Genomic DNA, 27,400 nt, shown 5'->3' on the forward strand with positions numbered 1-27,400 from the left:
TGCGAGATCCCATTATGTTCCCATGCAGCCTCTCTCGTTGGCTCGAGGTACTAATCCACCATCTACCACTCAATAGCAGGGGAAATGGAACGGTCAGGCGTAATACATCGTGCAAGCGGATAACTGCCAGAAAAAATAAATCAGATGGAGCCCATTAATACATAATGATGCCAAACTACCATTAACTCAAATACTCTTTCTGAACCAGAGAGCTATTTAAGAAGTAACTGAAACAATGATTTTCCTTTGGACACATCGAACATCATCATTGCTTAATGTTGGATTTTTGCATTCAGTGGAACAAGGCAGTTTGTCAGTATGCTTTCTGAAATGTTCTTCTATAAACTAATATTTTCCAATAAGGATATATGATAATTAAGTTAATATTTATGAAAGGTCCAGTCCAAGTAGAGACAGAAGATTAAGAACATAAACTCTGCCTCAGTCTTCTCAATGAATACCTTGAAGAATCAAGCAGGTAGGGAGCAGCGAGAACATTGATATCTGCTAGTTCCACTCTCTTAATAGGATTAGTTGGGATTCTGCTTCAGAGAAGGCAAGCTAAATATAAATTTTGTTGTCCAACTAGTCACTTAATAAAATTATGATCTTTAGGGGAAGAAAAGGTCATTTTTGTATTCACTTACCACTACTTCTTCTCCCCAGAATGAAAAGACAAACAAAGGAGTAGAGCAAGGAATACTTGTCTTGAGACAAGTACTAGGAAGGACTGAAATGGGCTTTTATGTCAGGTTTTTAAACCAACACTCTCACAGAAGCCAGAGAAATCTGAATGGATGTAAACTATCCCCCATGTCGACCCAACAGTCTTACGAGATGAGCCCAGGAGCAGCTCAGCCAGCCCAGGGACCCAACAACCAGCCCCACAGTCAGGCTTGGCCTGTGACTGTCGTGAAGGCTTGGCCATCACGATTTGAGGACAGAAAGTGTATGTGCAGGTCAAAACTCAATCAATCAGTATATGTGGATCTTCCTTAATTATCTCCCCAGAGCACACTCAACTCCAAGGAGCTTTGCTTACATGAAAAAAAATTATCACCTTTGTTCCATGCAAGGAAAATATACGAAGGCACTTAAATTCATGCCTTTTGGTCTTGCAACTCCATGAATACATTTTAGTTACTGATTAAAAGTATTGGAGTAACTCAAAGTGAACTTTCCAGTTGTCTCCGGTAAACCCTCCAGTGTGTATATAAAATAGCTTTAACAGAGACTCACATCAGCAATTTTGTAAGTGTTGCATTAAATCCAGACGGTGTTTTTCATCTCAAGACAGAAAAAATGCATATTAATCCACCAGCAAAGCAATGCATTGAGAATTTTAAACATTTCTGTCAGTATCGGTAAAACCATAATACATTCTTTGCTAGATGAGATACTGAATCATTTTGGTTCATTTGGAGGCCATTTGCTAACTTTATTAGGCAATATTCAGATGATGGATATCAAAAGGATATTCACTGTAGAAACAGGCTTTGTTTCTGAAGACAGTAATTAGGTTAACCTCATGAATAAACCCTTTATATCAGCAGCCTGTACAAAGTGAAAGCAAAAAAATGCAGGGGAAAATGAGAAAGGAAGAAAAAATAGTTTCATGCAAAGGGAAAAACTTACATCTATGCATAGTACTCTCCATCTGACACTTTTAAAGCAATTTATATGTGAACAGAAATGTCACTGTTGTTGATGTACCAATATGCATAGGTATAGCATTATAGAAATGACCATAATGCCATTATGGTCATATGCTATGATGCGTGTATGAAATTATTAATGCATCGTCCAGTGGTTAAGGCAGACCCAGCCCCACGTGGAAGCATCGCTCCTGAGCATCCCCACTCTCCTGGGCAGCCGGCAGTGCCCCAGCCCTGCTGCAAGGGTTTCCTATGTATCCAGGGAGCCTTCCAGGGCTCCTCTCCTGAGTCCTGATGCTGACAACTGCCCTTCCCTGCTGATGGGCTGAAGCCAACCTAAAATCAATGTAGATGTGAGTTGTGGGTGATGGGATGAAGTTATCTAGCAGTAATTTCCAGAGGTGATAACCAAGTGGAGCTTTTACTGGCTGCTCCTGGAGCTGCAGATGCTCAGCACATCTGCACCTGGAGGCCACCTAAGTCAAGAAACTCAGCATTACCCACCCAAGGGGCTTTTCCAAAGCGGTGTATCAACAGCAGGCTCCAACCAAAACTGCAGACAGTGCTTTGCCTCTTAGCTACAACACCAAGCAATGAGCCACAAACACTTTCACACGTTATACACCTTCAGAATAAGTTACTAGAAAGATGCTAAGGATAAAAAGGGATGAAGATTAAAGCTTGTAAAATTTGCAAAGGTAAACTTGAGTTAAACTGATACAGTTCAGCATAATTTAAACAGTCTAAATGCAAGCTAAGAAACATTATACTTGGTAGAAGAAAAGCCTTTAGCTAACCCAATCTCTCTCTGCCATTATCGCTCACAGGCTACAGCAGGACCACACCACAAGCCTAGTGTGTAGCAGCCACCTTTGTGCCAGCATCACCACTATTTGCACAGCCAGGATCTCATACCTGTGGTTATTTTTGCCTGGATTTTTTTAGCAAAGCAAATAAAGCAGATATAGAAGGATGTGGAAGAAGCGGATATCAGTCAGAAGTGGGCTGAAAGATTCCTCCTAGGGACCAGTGGGACTGAGGAAGGCAAACCCACTGTGGTTTCCACTGGCTTCCAATGGCTACAACCAGGACCAATAGACCTGGTCCTGAAGGTCATATTGCCTCAATATCTGGAGATTTGACCTGGAAAATTCAGAATGGAAGGCAAAGAACAGAGGTAGTAAAGAAAAAAGTTGAATTGCCTTTGCATCAGACTGTTCATTCAATTAATATCTACCCTTTCACCCCAACCTCCACCTCTAGCAAGGTTAGCTCTAAAACAAGTGAAAAAAATTAAAGACCTCAAAGTGAAATTCAAGTAAGGTCATTTTGACATCTTAGCATGGGCTGAGGGCAACAGCACATTGCCAACAGACTTGTAACCCAGTAGTTTGACATAGTACAACATGCATATTGCACCATATAAAACTGTGATTAGCATTAAAAACTAAAATATAACATGAGCAACCTGGTCTAGTGGGAGGTGTCCCTGCCCACGGCAGGGGGCCTGGAACTAGATGATCTTTAAGGTCCTCTCCAACTCTAACCATTCTATGATTCTATAACAGCCAACCTGCTGTGCAGGTGGGATGTGAGCTTAGGATACTTCAAAACCAGAGAGAGAAAGTGTGAATTGTGGGGCTGGGCGCAGCTATGGAATGTGCATCTCCTATTCATAGTCTGCTATTGCCCTGAAAGTCCCAAAACAATTTCAGGACACGGAGTACTCCGAGACAGGTCACCTCTGCTGTTACTCATTTTAAGAGCCATTACAAAGGGTCTTAAGAAAGAGGTTATTTGATCGTAGGCTTTTCCTTTCAGCAGAACAAAGCATTATATTTCAGCACTAACAATGAGATATTTTTCCTTGAGTCAGCTTTAAAATAATGTTGACATTATAGTCAATACATTATATATCACTATATTTATGTCAGAACCTATTGGCATCAAAATAAATCAATCTAAATGCATAGCTCTTGTATTTAAATGAAGCCTGGCAATGCCATGTCTTTCCTTCAATTTTCACTCAGCTTCTCATATGTGTATCAATCATCTCTGACAGATTTCATACACTGGGATATCACCTCTAGTCTCACTAAAAACTATTTTAAGTGAATTATATATACAAAGATTGGAAAAATCTGCTTTTGGGAGCTCTTTTTATAAGCAATGTAGTTTCTGATAGCCTAACTATCACTAGTGAGGTTTTACTCTTAACCTCATATTCAAGGCAGGTCTGAAATGCAGGACAGCAAACTAGGTTCACCCCAAGTCAGCCAGCTCACATTAAAGCAGTGGCAAAGCCAAAAAGTAATGGTTTTTAAACTCAGGTCAGCAGGATTGATTTACTTAGAAATACTGACTGGAAGAGATGCCCCAACACCCATGCAAAACCATCCAGCATGGAGGAGGGAGGCCAACAGGGAACACTGTGTTTTAAGAGACAATGCCCCAACAGACCTCCTCTTGGCCAACGGATCTAAGCTGACTTGTTCCCACTACTATGTTACGAAACAAACCCAAAAATATATGTATCTAAAAATATAAAATAATCTAAATAAATAAAAATGTAACAATCACCTCTAAGACATTCACTGGCTCATGAACAAAGTAGAATTCTTTAAGTCTTTAAAGTCTTCTAAAGTCTTAAAATCTTTAGTATTAAGTAGGTTAACCAATTTCCAATAAGTATTTAAGTGACATCTGAGATTTTTTCATCAATTTGCAACAGCTGTAAGTGAGCCATTTCACCCCAGCTGCTATAAGGCAGTTACTTCACTTACCTTAATTTGAAGTGGCCAGTTACATTCAATCATCATTTCAGATGACCAGAGAAATGCAGGATGTCAACTCCACTATTTCTGAATTACTGACATTAACAGCTGTTTTATATCTACAGACAGAGCTTTGTAAACATGTAAAGGAGTCAATTAATTAAGATACTATAGTAACATAGATTTTAATAATTTGAGCAATAGCCTAATGTTTGCAGATCTGCAGATGCTCTATAAAAATACCAGAAATAGTAAAATTTGCTTGTTCAGAGGAAACAGAACAGGAATTATTTCCTTCCTTCTGTTTGCTGGAAGGCCACACCTTTTACTTGCAGAACAAAGAGATTTCAGCCCTAATTCTACAGACGCCCTAGGACAGATGCGTAGGATTTCTTCCAAAGGTTAGGTCCAGTTACAGGACCCAACTGAAATCTCTCAGGTGGCGTCTTTCCAGCTGGATTAAAGCTGCACCCCAAAGCTGCTCAGTAACACACTGAACAATGCACCAGTCTCCAAAACAATCTATTCCCAGGCCAGCAGCCTAAGCAACATGGACTGAATCACTCCCAAGGAAACAGAGAAGACTAAGAATTTACCCAGCTCGGAAACAAATTTAAGAGAACTGAGAAGTCTGGGGGACATAACTACCTGGCTGGACCAAGACTCCATGCAGCAGGAACTCCTCTATCTTGCTGCAACCCACCAAAACTGTACCAACAGAAGGAGCTCTTGATAGAAGTGAAATTACAGAAAACAAGAGGGTTTTGTGATGGCAACACCAAGCCCTGATCATGAAAGGGGTCAGCAGTGCTCCCTGAGCCTGAACACACACACAGCTACATAAGAAACCACTGAGCACACACAACACTTCTCTATGGAGGACACAATTTAGGTCTTAGACTGTAAAATTTGCAGACTTTTTTGACCACTACTTCCTTTTCCATCCAATTCAGAGGGTTGGATTTTTTTGAGAGAGAGTTGTTTTAAATAACTTTGCTTCGTACATATAATGGATGACAGCAGGGATCACTCCAGCTAGAATTTAAACCTACATCACTTTAAGCAACTGCAGGCTTCACAAAACAGATCCGACTGGGGTCAAAAGGATTTTTGCTGAGGATGCCAATGCTGCCAGTCAACAGGTCCAGTTCGGGTTGCTACATTCATGCTGTTTAACATCTTTGTCAGCGACACGGAAAGTGGGAGAGTCTGAGCAGCAATGCACGGCAGCCTCAGGCAGCTGGCAGGGGACACAAACGGCCAGTATTTCAGAAAATGAGTCATAAAAATTTATGATTGTGTGAGCAGGACTAGGTTATCTCCAGGGGTCCCTTCCAACCTCAACCATTCTCTGACTCAGTTTTAAAAAATAGCAAGTTTGGTCACTTTATTACCCTACCGTGTTTTATTTGCATGAGAAGAAATAAAAGTGACCTCTTCCTGCTGAAGACTATTGTTATTAAAATTTGTCTTTGGCAACCAACATCCAAAGTCATGTAAATAAGTGACAGAAACGAATAACAGCAGTTGCAGCCTTGAAATCAGACTTTTTGTCCCATTACAGAACACATTTCTTATATAGTAATGTTGCAGTACTGACCTCTAGTGACAGATAACCCAGAAAACGGGAGCATTTGTTGGGGTAAACCACACTTCTCACCTCTTCCCTCCTGATTTCATCCACCAGTCCAGATTCGTCTCCCCTACCATCGGGTGAGCAGCCCCCAGCAACCCCAGGCACTCATTCCCTGATAATACCATGAACATCACATCCTTATCACACAAAGCAGTTTTTCAAAGGATCAAAATATTAAGAGACACCTGAGTGAGAGTTTGCTGCTCAAGTTACGCAAAGCAGATTATGAAGACATTGGTAGAATAATCCAAAAGCCAAGCAGTAAGTAAATGATTTTAAGTTAAGGTAGTTATTTACGTCACTACCTACTGTACGCTAAAACCCTTTTCCATACCCGGCGACCAGTGCATGGCTGGAGGGGTTTTGCAATAAGGATGATGACCAGGCAAAGAAGAGCCAGCCAAGAACCTCCACAGCCAGATTCACTGCAGGACTGTGTCAAGGGAAGGTCTCAGGAATGACGAAATGACCCAGGAGCCTGCAGCTCAGAGAGAGATGCTCCAAGGGGATCATGCTGTTGATTCACAACAGAAGGCAAATGCAAATAGGGCCTGACATCAGAGTGTAAAATTAGCATCCCAGGTACATAAAAATTAGGGATGCTCACCAGAACACACACATGATCATCCCTGCCAGGAGAAAACTCTTCAACAGTTCTGGCTCAGGTGACCATACACAGAAGTTATTGAGCTTTCCCCTTAATTAAGAACAAAAAGACGTTCAATCATTTATCATTGGTTTGATCTTTGCCCTCTTTAGAACAGGTCACCTGCCAACAAACCCTTCCTGGTTCCCTTGCTTTTCTGGGAAATTTGGAAGGTATATTGGGTATAAACTTCAAAAAAAATCTAGTCTATAAAAATTCTATTAATATTTTCTAAATGGGACCAAGAGGACACCAGAAAGCAGAAAAACACCTCTGCCCTGCTCCTTTGGGTAAGGAGAAATGATGTCCGTGTTTTCTCAGATTGCAACGAATGCACATTTTGAGCAAAACCCTCCCCAGCCTGCCCGGCTTAGCTTGATTCCACCCCGGCCATTGAGGCTGCCTGTGGCTACCTAGCAAGTTTGTTTTCTTGTTGTGACTGTGGGCAAGCTGTAAATTCGCCTCTTCTCAACCAACCTGCGTGCAACACCAAACTAGCAGCAGTCCCGGGCACTGTCCCTTGCAAAACGCACACTTGCTTGAGCCCTTCCCTCAACTGGCCCCCCCAAAGTGTCTGAAGCTCAGAGGAATTTATTGCAAATCCAGTCTCTGCCACGCAGTGAAACTTCATTTAACTGCCCTTGCAACACAGTGCTGGTCCCCAAGGGCTTATCACCAAGTGTTTGCAGCAGTCGTTGCTTTGGTTGAATTTAAGTGGTAACAGTGACGCACCATTTCCACCACAGTTTCATCTCTTCAGAGAATTGTGCGTGCTTTAATTAGGATTTTACAGATTTCTTTGAGGTGGCAAGAGTGACGAATGACTGCTGGGTATTGGTGTTTCTGGCTCTGGCAGGGAGAGCTTTAAAGCAGCAGCAGAGCAGTGGATGGTGCCTAAAGCTGCACCTAGCAATGGGGAGGCTGAGGAAATGGAGAACAGCACCTCCAGGAAGGGTCTGTGCCCTCTTGTGGAAAGCTATAATTACATCTTGTTAGCCTTTACTTAAAGCTGCATCTTCATGCTGAGGCTGCTCCTCAAGGGAGCCAAGGACGAGACCTGCACCACCATTGACCGCGTGAATCTGGCTATGCCGGACTTGCTCTACTTCTTCTCTTTGCCCTTGCTCATCATCAACTACATCCTGCAGGACACATGGCCTTTCAGAGAGCTGCTCTGCAAACGGCTACGTTTCTTGTTTTACATCAACCTGTACAGCAGCGTCCTGCTGCTGAGTTGCATCAGCGTCCACCACTTTCTAGACATTTGCTACCCCATAGGCTCCCTACCCTGCCAGACCTGACTAGAGATGATCCAGCTGGGACACTGACTGACCGCATCCACACAAGCATCAGAATCAAAAAAAAAAAAGCAAAAAAGCAGTTATGGTATACAGCTAAGAAGCAGCAGAGACACGGTAGCAGAAAGCAAGCTTAGGAAAAGCCAAGAAACTGGCTCCTATCTGTTCAAAACTTCTTCATAATACTCAACTTTAAAGAACTTGGCAAAAAAAAAAAACAAAACAAACAAAATTAAACAAACAAAAAAGTGTTTTTCAAGTCATCTCTGCAACAGCAGTGGCAGCTTCTCTCAGAAGGGCAGACCAGATGGCCAGGACATGGTAACTGCTTCTGCTATCCAATTTTACATATGCTGACACAAGCCAGAGCCCAGACTAAACAGACAGAACTACTTTGAGTTTGGTGTTTTTACAAACATTTTTTCCTCATTTAAATAAAACAAAATCCAAACCCTTTACTTCAGACATTCAAGATCACCTTCATCAGAACTCTGGGCAGAAGTGCATTTGCTTTCTCCCCACCTGAGAACATGGGCAAACTCAACCGGGGAATCCAGATTAAGCCACCCACTCAGCCAAGGCTGCTGCTATTTCTTCCTCTAACATTCAGCAGACGGAGGCTTGGCAATGAGACAGAGCAGCTTGGATTTCCAATCTGTTGATTCAAATTCAGCAGAGGTTGGTAACAACTGAAATCCACCACTTCCGACAGCTGTTTAGCAGGGCCATGTGAGCTGGTTTCAGCACAGTCCCTCATGGGTTATGACAAACAAAACCATTCCTGCAGGCTTGCTCTGGGACCACCTCAAAGACAAGCTTCTTGGAAGGTTCAGGATGAAGAAGAGTTCACTACTGTTGCTGTTACAAAACTTCCTGGAGAATGAAAAGCATGTTCATAGGTACTATCTCTATGGCACAAATGTTGTTCTTAGTGACAAGTATTTATGAAAAAAAATCTCAAACGTGCAAAAACATTTGCATGCATACTTGGAGAAAACCACGAGATCTGGAGCACCGCAGGGTCACTTGGGCAGCTACTCCATTACTGAATGTTTGAAAGAGGTATTTCATGATTCATATGCATAGGAAGCTTAAATCTTTACAGATTATTTCTATGCTTTAAACATTTCCTTTTGAAGAGGTCCGTGTGAAAGCACGCTGTGTGTGCTTAAGTCTAGAGCTTTCTGGTTTCCCATTCATGCCAAGGCACATCTGCCCCATCCAACAGAACACAGCGTGAACATATCAGGAATAGAGATTTTCACCTTACTCAGATGCAGCTCATTTGAACAGCTCTGCTTCGCCTCTTTGCTTGATCATCTGCACAACAGGAGAAGTAACAAGAGAGCACCTACAGTGGCAAGATACGCAATGGAATATTAACCAATTTTTTTAATGAGGAAGCCTATTGAAACATTCAGCAATAACCCCTGAAGGAAAGACATGTCAAAAGGAGAAAAAAAAAAACCACAGCAAAAAAACCACAACGCCCACGCCCAATAAAAAGGAACAGAACCACCCAAAAGCAACAGCAGCTCTGGGAGCTGCCAAGGCTGGGGGTACCCCACATGAGCAGCAGAAGTAATAGCAGGGATGGATAACACCGTTTATATTCTTCATAAGTTACAGGTCCCTCAGAAATTTCCCCAGATAAATTTGATAAAATACTGTGTTGAACTACTGTTTACTACCATAGTTACTAACTCTTCTGTAAACATCTCCAGACAAGTGTGCATATCCACTAGAAGAATTTAGTCAGACCACTGCAGTCCACAAGCAGAGCCCAATCCATAAACTCTGAATTTACGAAGGAAAAAAAAACCAGCCAGGAAAGCCATACTGTATGAACAGCTTCTTAGGGTTATGGGGTTAGAAGCTGTTAAGTGAAGCTTTGCAGGGGGAAGAGGCCGTCATAAGGATAAGCAGCTTACACCTCAAGCCATTCCAAATTCATTGCAAACCAGATTTGCACAAATATTGCCAAGTAACAGTCCAGCAGCCTGTGCTCAAACAGTCCCTCCCCAGCCACGGCAGGCAGCCCGCTCGCTGCTGTAGATGCTGGCCACATCCCTCCCACAATGATCACAACCCGATTTTCATTATCAAAAAGAAACTGCATTTGAGAATTCAAAAATCCATCTTCCTCTTGATGACTGACCTGAACCTATGAAGTATGCGTTGAAAGTCTGAAGCACAAACAGCAGCAAGACTAAAAAGGCTGGCAATAGCAAGAAGGCAGCTCTAGCCTACCAAAAATTTATTGGGGGATAAGGGAACAAAAGCCAGATGGCTCCTATGCTGCACATCCACAAATGAAAAAGGTAAAGGAAATCAATGGGCTGAAACCCCTCAGAAAGGAAAGGCTAGGGCATTTGGAATTGAGCTGACGTGGGAAGTTACATCATTTACAGAAGTCCACCACAGTACTTTAGCAAGATGCTCAAGGACGGAGAGAATTTAGGAACTGAAAATAAAGTTTCAACAAGACCTTAAGTTCACAGTTACTGTCTGTCATGTCACACGCGAAATGCTGATCCACGGGGAACAGCAGAAGAATTATCTACGACCATAACATGTCAGAATTAGGAGAAGCAGGCAGCTGAAGAAGATGAAGAGCAACAGAACAAGAATCTAATTCCCTCCCTCCCTCCCCAAGAAAGAAAAATGCATCATCCAATCAGTGGGGGAAACTCTGCCTTGAGATCCTCAAAGATACACTTCCCCAGAAACTCTACGTATTTCTCAAGGGAAAGCAGAATTCATGCTTGTTTAAAAAAACTACGCATGTGTTAAGTCTCAACAACCACCAAGGGCAACAACACATCACCAAAAAGTCAGGTAATAAAAATACAGGTGCCAGTATCCATTTAAAGCTTTTATTAAAAAAGACCCAGAATTCATGAGTCTACAAGGAAAAATAAACCACCTTGCATCAACTAATCTCAGAGCTGATAGTGTTTGATTCTCAAAGGGAGCACAGAAAGCAACAATAAAAATTATCAGATCAGGGCACCACTCCCCTTTGGCAGCAAGCTCAGCACAGTTCACAACCTGCTACTTTATTTTCCTAGTTTGTTCTTCAGAATACCATACTATTAACCAAAATAGTCCTGGCTTAGTCTTTCATGAAGATGACAGTCGTTCAGGAAGATGAAGGAAATCTCCACTGAAAAGCATCTTTAAAGAAAAAGACCTTAAGACCATGAGTTCCAGAAGGTCTGCTTAAATTACTGTAGGAAAAAAAAGTATTACAGGTATAACGTAACATTTTTATTATAACAAACTACTTTCTCTGCAGTCAAGCAACTCATCAAAGGCTCTTAAGCATTTTGTGGCACACAAGGAGTCCCTGAAGTCAGCCAAGGAAAGCTCACACACCCCTGTATGCCTTAACCCCTACTTGTGTAGCAGCTCTTCATTCTGTGTAGCTAGTGCTCCAAAAAGCCAGACGATCTCGACTTTTAAAGTAAGATTAGCTTATTTGAGGAATAATTTGTTCAATTACATAAGTGAGCCTTTAACATTAATAAAAAACAAAGGAAAGTACTCCGCAGGAGTTGCTACTAAGATATTCAGCAACAAGCCTTCCACTGAAAATTCCACTTCCACTGAAATTATGGAAAAGCCTTGAGTTTCATTATGAAATCGAACATTTTTCCACTGAATAACGAACTTCAGTTCTTGCATTTAACTCTTTTCATCATTTTTCATCACAACTTCTTAAAAATACATCAATTTTCACATTAATTGGGACTTACATGAGGTTTATTGCTAAGCCTGTGACCCGGTATTAAATTCCAGGGCTAGCACTTTTTGAACTGTAACACTGAAATCGTACAGTTTAGTTTCCTCTGAAATATTTGCTAGGACCAAAATAAAAAGGTAGTCTTTCCTTACATTTTTCTATAAGAAAAATGGAACAGACCATTTCCAACCTGGTAGCCAAGTTGTCCAACCTGAGAGGGCAAACAACCCATACCCACATCAAGGCTTATTTCACAGCAGTTTGATTACTGAAACAAAGCTTTCACATTTCAGACATCGTTGAGGAGCTCCAGTCTTCGCTATTCACTCGAACTACTCGCTGGCTATTTTAGACAGGAGGGTGTAGTAGCTCACAGGTTCAAATAAACAGCCAGATGATCCTTCATTGGCATCTGTGTTATTTACCCACGGTGCGGAGGGGGAGCTTAAGCCCAGTATTTCAAAAATAGGATCTATGCTTGCAGAAAAGTATGGTGCATCACTCTGCTCTTGCCGTGGCAGTTGTCAGTACTGGAAACAGTTTTGTGTACCAGAAACTTCAATGCATTTCTGCTTTTGCAAGTGGGGCAAGCTGCTATTTCAACACGCTTCTGTGTACCATTGTCGATAAATAGGAAGAGTAATTATCTGGTAGCTGCAAAAAAAAAAGAATTTTAAAAAAAATCACGCATCATAAGCAGCCTGCTCCTCAACTTATCTGATCTGCCAGCCATTGGTTCATTTTCTTCATTAAGTTTTTAATTACCACTGGTGAGACTTCATTTCTGAGAACAAGCATACATTTAACATTTTAATCAGAGGTTGATTTGCTGGCTATTTGAAACAATAAACCAAGTTTTTAAAATAAACATCTCATTGTTCTGTTCTTCACTATTATACCTGAGCGCCTAGTTTGGAGAGGTATTTATTCCTTAAACTAAAGTCATCAGCTTTTGGCTGTAATTTAGCCAAGTCATCTTCATTTTGACGTCTGAGTCTCTCTTGTTCTTCCACTCTGGAAAAGAAAATTGGTTTAAGATATTCGCACCGAGGAGTGCAAACCCAAGCAACTTTATATTGCCATGCACACAAGTTCTATTTTTAATAACTAGAAGCAGCTTGTAATGCTTATAGATGAATACTGGATATCAGATTAAAAGAGACTAAGAGATGCGTATGGATTACTCTAATTCAGTGTAAAGAAAGAGAGAGGCTGTTTTCTGCAGTTTCCTTTTATTTAGATCACAAGACTTCAGTAGAAAGATAAACCTTTCGGTTTTCACAGATTACAACACGCTCAGTAAGCTTTTGTAACAATTTTTACTATTTTTTTATTCAACAAGCTTTCAGTCCTTAAAATAAAGATTACAATACAAAAAGAATCAATTGTCAAAAATGCAAATAAAAGACTGCTCAGCAGTCTTCAGAACTAATAGCAGTCTCCTACAAAAGTGTCAATATTTGACCAGAGTGTTGTCGCTCATCTCCCACGTAAGTCTTAACCAGGACCCAAGAGAGCTCTAAATACACTTAGCTTAAGACAGTGGTTTGCATTAAGACAGTGACAAAGGTAGTAACAGTGACCCGTTTCTAAGCTCTCTAAAGCAATGAGCCTTATTACAGAACATAAAATGCCATTACGTTAAGAAGTCTCCACCCCCACCAAAATGGTAGTGCTGCACATAGAAGACACTTTATACTGGTCTTTATCTCAAGATAAACACATTTGTCCGGGGTTGCAGAGTACCCTCTCCAATGGCAGAGCTTAAACACAGCTTAAAACGCTGTAAACCCGTTCCGTTCAAATTAAGAGATGATTTGGCATTAGTTAAAAGTGGTTACAAAGCATAAAATTTAGCCATTTACTATAAAATGGCCAGCATGTTAGTTTCTTTTCCAAAGAACTACTGTCCGGTGCTGACCACCAAACTAAACACTATAATTCTTCAAGTTGACATGATGCTGATCAAATGCTCCCCACTTCTGGATGATATTTGCTATTCAAATTTCTTTTCTGCAAAAAACATTGTAATAAAAATTACTGAAAATATCATTCTAAGGCACACTATCCCACAGCATACGCTAGTACAAAGCCATCTTTCACAGTAAACACTGGAGTTACACACATCCCACACGGGCCAGGCAGATTGAAAAGCAGCTCTATTTGGACATCAAATTCCTTTACTCCTGGGTATAAAGTGGGGGATTTTTTGTTGCATTTGTATTAAAATCTGGCTGTGACCTTTTGGCTCAAGGGTCATACTCATCACAACTAAGGCAGCACGTTCATCATGTTTGGTGAGGTTTTAGTTTCCTTGAGCTTTCCTCAAGACTGATGCGTAAAAAGCCCACAAACTAGGACAAGCAACCAAACCACATTAAACCCCACAGGTCACCTGGCTAGACCTTGTTAACAGGCATTTGGGGTTTTTATTCAAGATTAAGTTAATTATCATCATATGGACAGTTACACAGTCCAGTTTTAGAGAAGTCCATAAAGCCCATTTATAAGAGACATCTTGTTAGCAAAGTATTTATCTGGAATAAATTTTATATATAAACTGTGACATTTATAATACCTGCAGGTGAAATGTAGTTACCTATGAAAAAGTAAAGAATTCCAATAACATTACAGGCAAACGAACTTGAAGATCTGACCTAATTCAGTTCAGCAAGTCTCTTCAGAACAGAAAGCATTTCAAAAGAAAAATTCTGTTGTTCACCTACAACATCTGTAGACTTCAAGCTGCTTATCTTGAAAGCTGTGACTTGCTGCACGTTGACTTACTCTTACACATGACAAACGTGAAACTATGACTAGAGTAATGAAACACACATACTCTGCCCTCTCCAACAGTTCCCAACCACAAACTCACCAAAACAAGTTTACATCAGAACAGAACCTCATAGTTCTTAGACTTGTTCTATCCTTAAGCAAATTAAACATTTGCTTTAAATTTATTTTTAAAAAAGCCAATAAATTAAACCAAGACTTCATCCCCCATTGATATTACATCCTCCAAGGCACATATTTTTAATCCTCTCAGCGATAATTAGAACTAGGAAAAGGTAATACAATTTTTGGGTGCTGAGACACTACTAGAAGCATCAAGGTCCTCAGGACAAACCAGGCTGCCCAAATTCAGTCTGACAGACAGACTTTACATTATGTCTACTTAAAAAAAGCAATTTTTCTACACATTTAAGCAGATAATGGAGAAGCTGGAGTGGCAGGGTCTTTTGTTTTGTCTTTAAGGTGACATCTCTTGATGGATACAATGCTTTTTCTTCCCTCTTTGCCCAATACAAGGCAATTATTTTGAAAGTTGTAAAACTAATCCAGTGTTTGACTCCCCTGTACAGCATTCCATACTCATGGAGAGCTTTAGCCCTCATTTAACATTCTTGGATAGCAGACAAAAAGCAAGTAAACTTTCTGCTCTGCAGAGGGGATAAATCCAGTGCCCTAGAACTAAAGATATCCCAAGAGCAGGTGACCAATACCTTCGTGTTTGCTCAAATAACACTCTTAAAAAGCAAGAGTACCTGATTCCAGCTGTTAGGCCTATGCACAGCAATGGACCCTTAACTTGCCACCAGTGTTTTGTCAATACCAGGGAAGAGTATTTTTTAAGTTACTGCTCTGAAGAGCATCCCTGTCCTTATTTTCTGCAGGGAGGAACACAGGACATAAGACTCCCACAGAATGAAATTTCCTTAATTTGAACTGTGAAAATTTACTTATTTTGACAGTTTCTGCACTAAGCCCACCTCAAGTGCTCCATTTCCTTTTAAAGGAAGTGGATTCCACCTTACTGAAATATCCCTGCCCTATTTGCTTTCTAAAAATGGAAACTTTTCACTTTAATCAGTAACATTTATGACACAGATCTGACCACAAACTGAGTTTCACATTAGCACTGCAATTTAGACTCAAGCCACAGTTTTCAGAGCCAACTTCAATTAAAACTTCTAAATAACACTGCAAGAGGAGCAAGCTGACACTGAAGGGGAAGTAACTGGAGTGTAGTTTCTTCTGAAGGAAGATGTAGCTTTTAATGACACTTAAAATAATTAGTCCATGCATTACCTGACATTAAGCCCAGGTAATGTTTGCTGCTGACTGGATCAGGTACACACCATATAAATGAAGCACATTTTTTAAAAAGTGATAAAACATTTTTTAAATGCACTTCAGTTCCACTCAGTTGGAAGGCTACAGAAATAAAGAAAAATAGCAGGGTAGAGTGCCAGAAAAAGACACCTGGTTAATTGCTACTTCCTCTAATTATTAACTCACAGGAGGCAGGAATATGAAATCCTTCTACTAACTGGTAAGAAAGAAGATAACATTCAATACAAATGGCAGAGCTACAAAGAGTCTGATTTCAGACAGTAATCTACTTAATTACTTCAGCTTAAACATTTCATAAGGACACTGTTCTTTATACTTACTCATTTGCAGCTACTTTTTGCAGTTTTTCCCTTTTCTTTGCAGACCAGTTGAGATCACCACCTGCACAGAAGTAATATATACTTTGAAACTTTTAAAATTGGTCTTTTTTGCATTATATCTTTGATATCGTACCTCACTACAGAAGTTCTCAGTGCACTTGACAAAAGAAATCAGTGGAGTCATTTTACAAAAGCAGAAACTGAGGTAAAGAGAAAGATCAACATGCTCATAATCATCCGAGCAAGCAAAATCAGGACCCAAACTAAGCTCTCAAGCCTGATCCAGTTTTCTGTTGAGTAACAACAAAGTTTCCCTACAACTCACCATAATACTAAAGAAAGTGGAAACAACTTTGAAAGAAACAAATTAATATCCCTTCCAGACCTTTCAGTAGTTCCTGCTTCAAAAAAACAGTTGAGAAAGAACACTGCTATTTGAAGGAAAGTCTGCAGAATTAAGTTTTTATATTTGCAGATACATATGGAGTCTTGATATGCACTTTAGAAAAAGCTGCAGAATGCGCCACACTTTTGTTCAAGTCAGCTGAAGGGATAAGTACCACTGCCCTCTTGATGAGATTTAACACCACAGCAAGGTTCAGGGAATTACACACTACAGCACCTACAAAGATGATGTTACAAGGACAAGGCCTCATCAAGAGATGTTCCTGGTGCCAAAGCCATGAGATACAGCACCTGCCACAGGACCTGCCAGGAGATACAGCACCTGCCACCACCTGTAAACAGTTCAGCTTGATAACTTCAAGAATTATGATAAAGACAAATATCAAGAGAAGCTGAAAACACATACCTGTGAGGTGATTCACAAAATACAGCATGACCACAGCTATCAGTGACACTAAAAAAAAAAAAAAGGAACAGTTTTAGCTGACAAATTTACCACAGTGACAGAACAGCAGCTTTAAGATACAACCAAGATTTATCATGGCAGTTGTAATGAGGGGAGATTTTTGCCATCAATATCTCTTAATTGCTTTTGAAAATTCCACTATGCTTATAAGTAGCATGGTAACTCAAAAAAGATTATTTTAGCTTTAGTTACATCAATAACACCCCTTGTAAACATCACCTTTAAGAGCATCATTCACCTACCCTTTTACTCAGTCTTTTTTTTTTTTAAACACTGGAACTACTTACACTAAATCACTTCAAGAAAACCACAAAACACTTCACTAGGTTTGAGTTACTTTCAACACTGCCCCAGTTGAAACCTTTATCGAACTCGAAAGGAGTTATTACTGTTTTCCAGGAATCATAGAATTATTCAGGTTGGAAAAGACCCTTGGGATCATCGAGTCCAAACATCAACCGCACTCTACACCATTTCCCCCAACACCACATCTTGCAGCTTGAAGCCATGCCCTCTTGTTCTAAAGAGGAAATACTAAGAAAAAAGCCAAATAAAGCTTCCTGAATGTACAGAATCCATTTTCAATGTTTTTAGTACTTACAGCAAACACAAGCACTGAAGAAGACTTCAAGAAACAAGTATCCTCTTTTGTCGAGAATCATTCCAGCTGCTATAGCAATAATTGCCAGACCAAGATTCTGGATAGACTGCATACTAATACATAAACAAAGGATTACCACTGTGTAGAAGTTTGTCTTTGAAGAAAACATCATTAGTGGCACTGAACAAACAATGAGATTAACTTCTCCCCATTTGTTATGACATATGACAGAGTCAGGACTCCACATTTTGCAGAAGCTTCTGTGCATCCACAAAAACCACATGTTCCCACACACACACATTCTGAAACTACATGAGACTTCCTGCTAGACTGAACTTGGAGGAATTAGTAACCATTAACCGCTTGCTATTCAGTGGTTCAATAGTATCAGGACACAGTCTCTGTAGAGCAGCACGAACAGACAGATTTAAGCACTTACAAGCCATAAGCAGTTCCCAGCTGGTGTTCTGGAACAACGAAGGCCACCATGGGCCACAGGGCACAGGCAAGCAATGAGTAGGCCACTCCTAGCAAACACTGGTGAAATAAGAGGAAGTAAACATATGTTAGACGAGATACATTTTTGCTGTAAAGTTCTAATAACTGAACATACTGATTTCCCCCTTCTCCCAAAAGAAGAAAAAGAACCAGCTAAAGTAACGCTTTTTTGCAATAGCATTCTAAATAAGTATGCACATTTAGAAGGAGAGAGAGCTTTTTCCAGGAATGACCCACAAACTAAACCCTATCTAATTAGCATTAAGTAAAGAGCCTAACTTGAATATCCAGAGGAAACGATCAATGCTGCAACTCACTAGGCAAATAACTGAAAAGCAAGGATCCTGTTTTTAAACACTGATACGCTGGTGAGCGCTGTATTTAACCCTGTAAACCTTAGTTCAAAAGCAATTTTTCATGGAATCTACCCTAGGAAGGTAAATCAATAACAAAGATTTTTATTGACATTTACCACTATCCAATACAGCACATTAGAGACAGTTTAAGTAACAGTAATAAGCTTCAGAACTACACCAAAAGAAAAAGTTTTAGGAGAAAAGCAACACAGTAATCTAGCAATAGCTAGTGTAAGGAGTGCCCAGGAAACATGAAAGCAGATCTCTGCATCAGAACACCACCAAATTGCAGATACTGTGACAAATTGAGGCCATCTCTGAAGGGACAATTGCCACTCCAAACAGCCCTCCTATCTAATCCTATCCTTCCTAAGAAGTTGAACACCCTTTTGCACTAAACGACAGAATTACTGCTACAGACTGCAGCAGCCAGCCTTTTCCACCTCAAAACAGAGATGCATAACTACTGCCTCCTTCCACAAAACACCAGAACCTGAAGTGTTGTCTTTAGGCCACAGATAATTCACATTAGTTCTGCCTGTATTACGCATTCTCTGCTTTTTCACCATCTTCAGTTTTAAACTCAGTTTCACATAGTATATCCTTCTTAAAGTCAGGGACATCAAAATAGGTTTTGAGGACTATCTAAACAGTCAGAAGACAGCAGCAATGTATGCAGAATAATTCAGCATCAACTCCATTTCTTATTTTATCATATTTCACTGTAGATCTCAGAGAATTAGTTACCATCGCTATCCAGGGGTTCCAGAATGTAAAAGCCAACATAATATGAGAAGCAAGTGTAGTTATTACAGCACATAAAACCCAGATGATATTCTTTCCAACTTTATCCACCAGGAGTCCAAAGACTGGGGACATGGGTGCTGATATGATATACACAATACTACAAGAGAATAAAAATAAAAGAACTGAACTCTTGGAATCATATAAAAGCAAGTGTTTCATTGTTTTGGGGTTTTGTTTGGTTTTTTCGCTCCATCACAAATTCATCTTCAAACTAGGAAAATATAGTTCATTTAGTGCTGCTATTAAACTTTTCTATCACTCAGAAGGAAATCACCAAATACCAAAATAATACCCTTCAGACAGAGCTTTTTCTTTCCAATTTCTCAATGGAAACATCTAAGACGTTTTAATTTAAACAAACACCCACACCTCCCAATTATTATTTTGGCCACGTGAAATCTATCCACTTACATTTAAGTCACCACCCGCAACAGTAGATCCCAAAGCTCCTCCCACATGGTCAGAGCGCAAAGTTACATACACCCCCTACAATACAGGCGTAGCACAGTTGCTTGTTAAATCAACCACAATATACCTGTTAATTGCACTTGCTTCCTGAGATGAGAATTTGAATTTCTCAATAAAGAAAACCCTAAGAAAAAAACCCACATATTTAGAAAAATACATACTTGTATGACATGAAAGAAAAATTAAGCTAGACAGAGTAAAGGCATAACAACCTAGTTTACAGGTAACACTTAAATATACCTATATAGCTTTGACATAAACACAACTGTCCACAGCTTCCCACACCAAAAAACTCATGCCACACTTTAAATCTGTATCAAGTTTTAATCAGGAAACGGAGCATGCATTCTGCTTTTGAGTTCTGACAACTCAGCCTATGGTATTTCCCACAAAGCTCAGCAGATAAGGAAACTGTAAGAGTTGTTTTAATTTGTATCACAAATATAGCAAGCAATGCCACAGAAGAAATGACAAACCACAGTACAGACTTGCTGGGAGACCAGTGGTTCTGTAACCATCTGGGATTCTTAAGTGTTAGCCTTCACCTCTCCCTTTGTAAGTGGCTAGTTAAAACCCTGACCAAATTCAAGAGGAATAGCTGCATAAGTGAGAGACACTTACTTTCCAAGTCCAATGAAAGGGAAAACCGCTGCATAGTAACAGACACAGATTACAAATATAAGCCACAAGGACAAAGAGAAGTCCTTCACATCGGTTAGCTTAATCACTTCACCTGGAGTGGGGCAAGAGACAACATTGTTTCAGTCGGTATAAGCGTATCTGAATAATGTTTATTCAGCGATTAAACATTAATGGGATCACAAGTCACTACTGAAGCATATATTCCTGCCACTATCTACTCTCTTGTTTAAAGTTTACAGAGCAAGATTCTGTAAAAAATATACAAGTCCTAAATCAACAGTGCCAAAGGCAAGAACAAATTGTCTCTCCCACATTAAGCTGGATGTACAAGTTCTCTAAAGCTTTTGAAAGTATTATGCAGCAGAATTAAACACTTTTTCATGGAAATGTTTAATCAGCTAGCAAAATTCAGGTCTGAAGCCTCATGTTATATGCTTGCTCTTGGATCTCAAATTTAGCTTATTTTTAATTGGTCCAAGTTTTCCCACACAAAAAACTCAATATCACACATTGATGGGGAAGAGCTCTGTGTTTTTGCACAGCTATTAAACGAAATAAGACCAATTCCAACAAAAAGAGTGCCAGAGGTAATGGCACAGATCAAACTGATGTGAACTGGGAGACTCTTCACCTGCTTTATTTATAAAGCAGATTATACTGCATCTGCCTGTAAACTGGTGTTTAAAACTCCAAACTTCTATTGATATAAAAATGGACTAAAAGTTATGATTAAAGCTATAACTGTGAAAAAGCTGTTAAGGGGCAGCCAATGAATTACACAGAATGCAAACCTACGCGGTGCACACAGTAACTGGAAGGTCTGTTCCGGAAAGAAAGAATGAAGCCCACAACAGGTTCAGCCACAGCACTCACCTGTTTTCCCTTGCTCTTTACAAAGGAGCTTCTGTGCCCTCTTGTCCAGATAAGCAAGGATTAATGCACAGGTCAGTGAAAAGAGACATGTTACTCCACCTGCAAGAAGGCAATGCGACTTGTTTAGTTGTTGACTCAAGTAGTAATTTGGCTTTTAAGCACAGCTAGTGTAGCATAATTTCTATTAGATACGTAAAGGTAAGTTTAACACCAGCTTGTCGTAAGTATAAGACTCAATAATTGTACAACTCAAAGAATAAGGTGTAAATACTGAAGCCTGCCACAGGAGAGATGCCTGCCTTGAACTAGAATACAAACATGTAGCTATATTTTATTTAGACCACCACCACCATTCCCACTCAGCCCAGCCAAGCTCCTTATCTGTACCTTGTGGCAACAGAAACAAAGCCTGGGCCTTGTTACAAAGTCCTTAATACTCATGGCTCTGAAGGAAAGGAACACAGAGCCAGAAGTAGTTGAAATTTCAGTTTTACACATCAGACAGACAACTACACACAAGCTTTGACATTATAACTTTCGGAAAAATTTTCAAGTCTGTCCTTTACTCAAAGCACGTGAAATGTTTCATCTCCGTGAGATACAAACTTGAATTTGGCAACGCACAAAAAAAAAACCCCACCCACAGCATTTTATCAGATACACTAATCATACACTCTGCATAAGCATATTAGCCATTGATACAAACAGTATTTGAATTGCTCTTCCTAGTCTCAAATATATTTATCCTACTTTTAAATTAGTAAGAAATCACTAACACACATGCATGCTGTTCAAATTCAGAAGCAGAAAAGAGCAGGTGACATCAATTCAAAATATTACTGACCTATCATGAGAGTTAACCCAAGAGTACTGGGACCAGTATAGCCCAGAAGATCCTGAACTCTAGAGTATATCCATCCCATGATATTCATGTTCACTGTGCTCCCCTAGGCAGAACAGAAGAAGCATGTGAAGAATGATGTATTTCACAATTATATGGATTCCAAAGGAACATTAGGCAGAACAGTGCTTAAAAAAAAAAACCCAGGTAAGATGCTACAGAGGGAACGTAAACCACCAGCAACAACAATAAAAGTATTCCCTGATGGTTTGGTCAGTGTTTGTAACAAATCAACCATTGCAACAATAATATACCATCACAAACTGAAATTTTATACAACTCTAACACTGTTTCAATGGAGACATTAGAAGTTCCATAAATCTACATCATACCCTGCATGAGCTCAAACTGAGTTGAATTTAATACCACATGTTAACACCAACAGGATTCTCATCTGAGGCACCAGGAAGAAACAGTTTGGGTTTCTTTTCCCCTCCTCCCCCTAGAGTAGGGACCCATGGCTGCAATCCCATGGCTAATAACAGACACCTAACTGCAGTTCAGTTGAGATGAGGCAACTGCTAATTAGCAACAGTCTGAACATCAACCCAGACCCAGCTGTGACCAGCTAACTCTCTTTTACAGAGGTAAATACTGCAGTGGTAGTTACAGGCTGCTAAAGAGGACCCCCAACAGGAGAAGCAGGTCTCCACTCTTCATTCACAGCCTGGTGCATTAGTGCAAACCCACCTCTGGCAGCAGTTATGGTGATTGTATCAAACCAAAACGGCACAGCTGAGATGCAGTCACACAGTTCTTATTAGAACCAGCAACAGGGACAAAAACACCTTACAACAGCAGATAAGGATGGGAGTTCTCAAAGCAGCCACCCCAACTCATTTACCAGAGCCTGCACTTAGTCCCTGAGCCACAAGCCACACTCAGTTAAGCCAGCATTTTACGATATGCCAAGAATCAATGTCTGATGAAATGCAGCACTGTGACCATTCCACCCAGTAACTATACTGGTAACACCACCAGGCTTCTTTAGGGGCTTGACAGGTTCCAAGAAACCTTATTAACCCATTTCATTGTGTATCCTTTGCCTATTTACCACAAATTTTTAACATTTTAAATTTAAATTTCATAAACATTTTTAACTAAAACTCCCTAGGGAGCATTAGAAATACTATTTTCCACCCGTCCACTACCAAGACAAGCTGCACACCTTAAAGTCTATGAATTAAAGCTATACAGTTTCACACTTACAATTCTCGCCATGCTTAGTTGTAATCCAAACACAAGATTTAACTCCTTGCCTTTAAACCAACTGACAGCATACGTGTTTTGTGCCACCGCTAAGGACTCTCCACCTATTCTAAAAAAAGAAGGAAGGCACAAAACAAAACACATTACTTAAAATATGCAAAGCAAGAAGGAAGCGGTCCATCAGTTCCTGGCAATACCAAGATGACAGTATTTCAGAGAGATTTATCTATATACAGGTAGATCTAATGCATATATGCGAGGCAATAGAAGCCTTACAGACAAAAGAGAGTTGCAGGACCTTAAGAATAACTAAGAGTACAAGGTATCTTAAGTAGCTCAGGAACAACTATAACTGCCTTTAGTCATTTACAGAAATGAAATCAATGGGCAGCAGTTTCTCATTTCTCTTCTGCATTAAAGAACCAGGTGGTATAGATCCTTACCCAAATGAAACCAAAACCAAGCATCTTCCCTGGAATCTGAGTTTAAAAGAATCACCTGCCCACACCACAATACATTTGGTCAGATTGTTAAACATTTTTATGCTGTGGCACATTCACAACTTGGAAGTACTTCTGACATTTGCTCTCCTTTTTGCCACCGTAGGAACCCTGTTGCATTTTTTATTGCTAAGAATTCATTTTACTCAGGTAATTAAGAATTAAGAAAAAAGGAGGACTAACAGTTTTATCAGCTTACTGGATGTCTTTATTTCAGTAGTTTCATAATTTCTGAATTCAGTAAGACCTGCAAAGTCTTATTTTTTCTTTTCTAACTTTGACTGGAAATACAACTGAAGATCTTGCATACCTCAACAACCAACAATTTTGTCTCTGAGTGTAAACATGGTAGTGGCTTTCTAGGACACAGACAGTCCTTACCTTAGAGAGCACGTACTCTTCTAGACTTACCCAAATATGAATCTGCCCATGTCCATCAGCCAGAAAGTATTAAGTAGTGCTCCCAAAGCAAAAATTACCTGCCACATTTAAGGAAAAATTATAATTTTATATTTGAATTATGGAACAAACTAGAAGCCCCTCAGAGAAACAAAAATGCTTTTCCCTTCCCAGACCTGCAGAAATACTTCACACCCATTTCCTACTCCTACATTTTTGCCTTTGCTGCCTCTGCCTTATTCATCATCCTGCTGGCTACACAATATCCAACCTGGCCCATCCCAAAACTGCACTCAGAAAACACCTCAACAGGCTCAAGTCATGCTTCACCTTTCTCCTCATTCTCTACACAAATACACCTACACAGTAGTTCACATCAAACAGATAAAACATTTGGCTCCTTCACATTCTTATTTCACTCATCTTTCAAAGTCCTAGGTTCCCCATTACCCCACCCGCTCCCAACTACCCCAATAAAGTTCAGGGGTTTCCTACGTCAGTTCTCTTCACCCCCAGCTGAAACATATGCTACTACACACAAAGCCATTTGGGCTTTTTCCCCCACCCCTAGTAGAAAAGCTCCAGATACAATATCATCCTGCACCCTCTCATTTGCACTTACCTGCCCAACACAAACAAAGATACTAAATATTATAGTGCCCAACCTGTAAGAAAAATAAAATCACTTAATTCATGGCTAGACTCTTTTTTAGTATAAAACACTTTATTAGACCTACAGCAAAGAAACAAGGGGAGGCTGATATGCCATAAAAGGTCTCCATAATAAATGCTATAGCTTGACAGTTTCCTTAAAAGAAGCAGTACAGGCTGGCTTTTTTCAGCACCACTTTATTTAAGCCATGAAGGAAAAGAAGCTCATTTATACCAGTGGAAATTCCTACAACATGTGAAAAAAAAAACTAAAAAATATTATAGTTTGAAAAAACTTTGTATTATAAAGGCTACACCTCACATGCACTTTAAGTCTACCATCCATTGGACACAACTGACACCAACATCACACTTACCGTATTCCAAACACCCTGTCTATCAGAAAACCTCCAAAGAAACAAAGAACCACATTGGGCCAGGAATACCAGGCATAGAGTGCCATGAAATGGGCTGTGTTCACCTTCATATCCTATACAAAGAAAGGGGGAATTAAAAAAAAATAGTTACAGGGACACAGAACAAGCATCCAAGGAGGAACAGGCCTGACCTGGCCTGACCCTCCCCGGTCTCCGTGACCCCTTTCCCCAGGCAGCTACTCACCCGTTGAACCTGCGTTTGGAGTGCCGCCGGGTTGTCGTAGCAGAAGTAGCTGCCTGCAAGGAGAAGGGGAGGCCTCAAAGCTCGGCCCCGGCACCCCAGGCCCCAGCACCCCTGCCCGCCGCCGCCGCTACTCACCGAAGCCCAGGAAGCACATGAGGGCGAGGACAAGGAGGCGGTGCGGCAGGCGCCGAGGATCGCAGACAGCGGAGAGGGTACGGGGCGAGCCCAGAGAGCCGCCGCCGCCAACCCCATTGCCGCCATCATCATCGCCACCGGCGGGGCTCAGCAGCGTCCGCTCCTCTTCCGCCATCGCTGCCGCTGTCACGTGAGCGGCCGTCACGTGGGCTCCCCGCGCGTCAGGTGGGCGGCCGCGGGCCCGGCCCACAATGCGCCGCGGCAGGTTGCCATGGCAGCGGGGCGCGCGGGCCGGCATGGCGGATGGCCGCGGCCTCCTCAAAGTCTGTGAGGGAGGAGAAATTCATTCAAGTGAGAAGTGTGAAATCCCCACCGTCAGATACTGCAATTAATGAGGCTTCTGAGTTAAAACAGGAACGTAACGGTGGCACTAAACTCCTTAAAACCCCCTGGAAAGGTACCCCTAAACTGGCCTCCTAGTCAGGTGAGGGCATTAGCGATACAGACTGTGCCCAGCATTGCAGCAGTGACAAAATGGTGAGGTAGGCACACAGCTGGCAGGACGTTATTTGAGGTGTTAGCACCTACAGCCTCCTATTTAAAGGGAATTTAAACGCAGGCCTATTGTCAAACGGCAAGCGAGCTCCATGGAGGAAGGGTGTCTCTCTTGCCTCTGGTTGATTTAAAATGTGAAACGAGGGGAGGTAGTTTTGTTTCCCCAGCAGGCAGGTTTCCCCTCTCTGTGTGCGTCCTGCCTGGTGCTGCTGGGGGTGCCAAGGAAGCACCCCAGCCAGCGCTGTGGGCCCCTGCCTCCCCCACGACTTTGCCAGCCTCTCTCCTCCGAAGGCTAGGCTTCATTGGTTTATATTAGTATTTTGCTTGAGACATTCAAGAGGAATAAACCTGATATAAGCAATAGCAAAGTGGAAAAAAAACTAACCACCCAGCTTAAAGGTGTAGACTGCAATAAGCCCTACAATAACCATACAGAGAAATGCAAAAGCTTGTAAAATTGCTCCATTATGCTCCTTTCAGCTATTAAAGTTATTTTACTTTAGCTGTTTGGTCCAAAAAGGACTTCCCATATTAGACAAGTCCTTGAAAAAGGTACTTATTCACTGCAAAAATGTCCACCCTTCTGTCAAATTTCATCTTTTTAGACTAAATAAGACCTGAATCCTGTGTGCACATCAACAAGTGAGAGCTGGTGCTATGCTTTTGATTAAAGTATGTTCTCAATGAGGGCAGTAATACTTGGTGTTTAAGCCAAAGGATTTATTTACTTTTTCAGGATGATAGAAAAAAAAGTGTTGCATTTTACATGATGTGCTGTGAACCAAGAGGTCCACATTCCAGCTACTCTGTCATTAATTTGATCAGTAACCATTCAAGAAAACCGTACTGGTATCGCGTGCTTGTAGTGGATCTGCTGCACGCTACTCTTGGGCATAGAATGCTTACTTTTCACTCAATATGTGTCTTTTAACGGATCTGTCAAAAGAGAACCATGTTATGAAATGATGGGGTCACATTTTCAACTGCCCTAAAATAGTCTAGATTGCTTGAAACCAGAGTAGCTCTTTCAGTTTACTATATTTGCTCTTAAAAACAGGGTCTTAAACTGCAAGGCTTCGCTGCAAAAGCACCCGTGCAACAAACA

General features: G+C 40.7%; 1 protein-coding gene across 2 annotated transcripts; it reads right to left on the bottom strand.

Annotated features, from left to right (window-relative positions):
* Window positions 1-10,865: 10,865 nt before the first annotated feature.
* Window positions 10,866-25,937, bottom strand: MFSD1 (major facilitator superfamily domain containing 1). 2 transcript variants are annotated; one of them, XM_074153428.1, is made up of 17 exons: window positions 25,741-25,858; window positions 25,606-25,658; window positions 25,362-25,474; window positions 24,956-24,998; window positions 24,346-24,413; window positions 23,435-23,543; window positions 22,169-22,271; window positions 21,325-21,423; window positions 20,431-20,542; window positions 19,877-19,933; window positions 19,282-19,438; window positions 18,120-18,217; window positions 17,681-17,793; window positions 17,020-17,067; window positions 16,209-16,269; window positions 12,654-12,768; window positions 10,866-12,408 (listed from the first exon to the last, which is right to left on the bottom strand). In XM_074153428.1, the coding sequence occupies exons 1-17, from the start codon at window positions 25,757-25,759 to the stop codon at window positions 12,349-12,351; spliced, it is 1,428 nt and encodes a 475-aa protein (XP_074009529.1). In that variant the 5' UTR covers window positions 25,760-25,858; the 3' UTR covers window positions 10,866-12,348. The 2 variants fall into 2 exon arrangements, with proteins under 2 accessions (XP_074009529.1, XP_074009528.1); XM_074153427.1 differs by lacking the exons at window positions 10,866-12,408; window positions 12,654-12,768 and adding an exon at window positions 12,974-13,767 and having other exon boundaries at window positions 25,741-25,937.
* Window positions 25,938-27,400: the final 1,463 nt, after the last annotated feature.

This window comes from Numenius arquata, chromosome 9 (genome assembly GCF_964106895.1).
Source record: "Numenius arquata chromosome 9, bNumArq3.hap1.1, whole genome shotgun sequence".
In the NCBI taxonomy this organism is placed as follows: Eukaryota; Metazoa; Chordata; class Aves; order Charadriiformes; family Scolopacidae; genus Numenius; species Numenius arquata.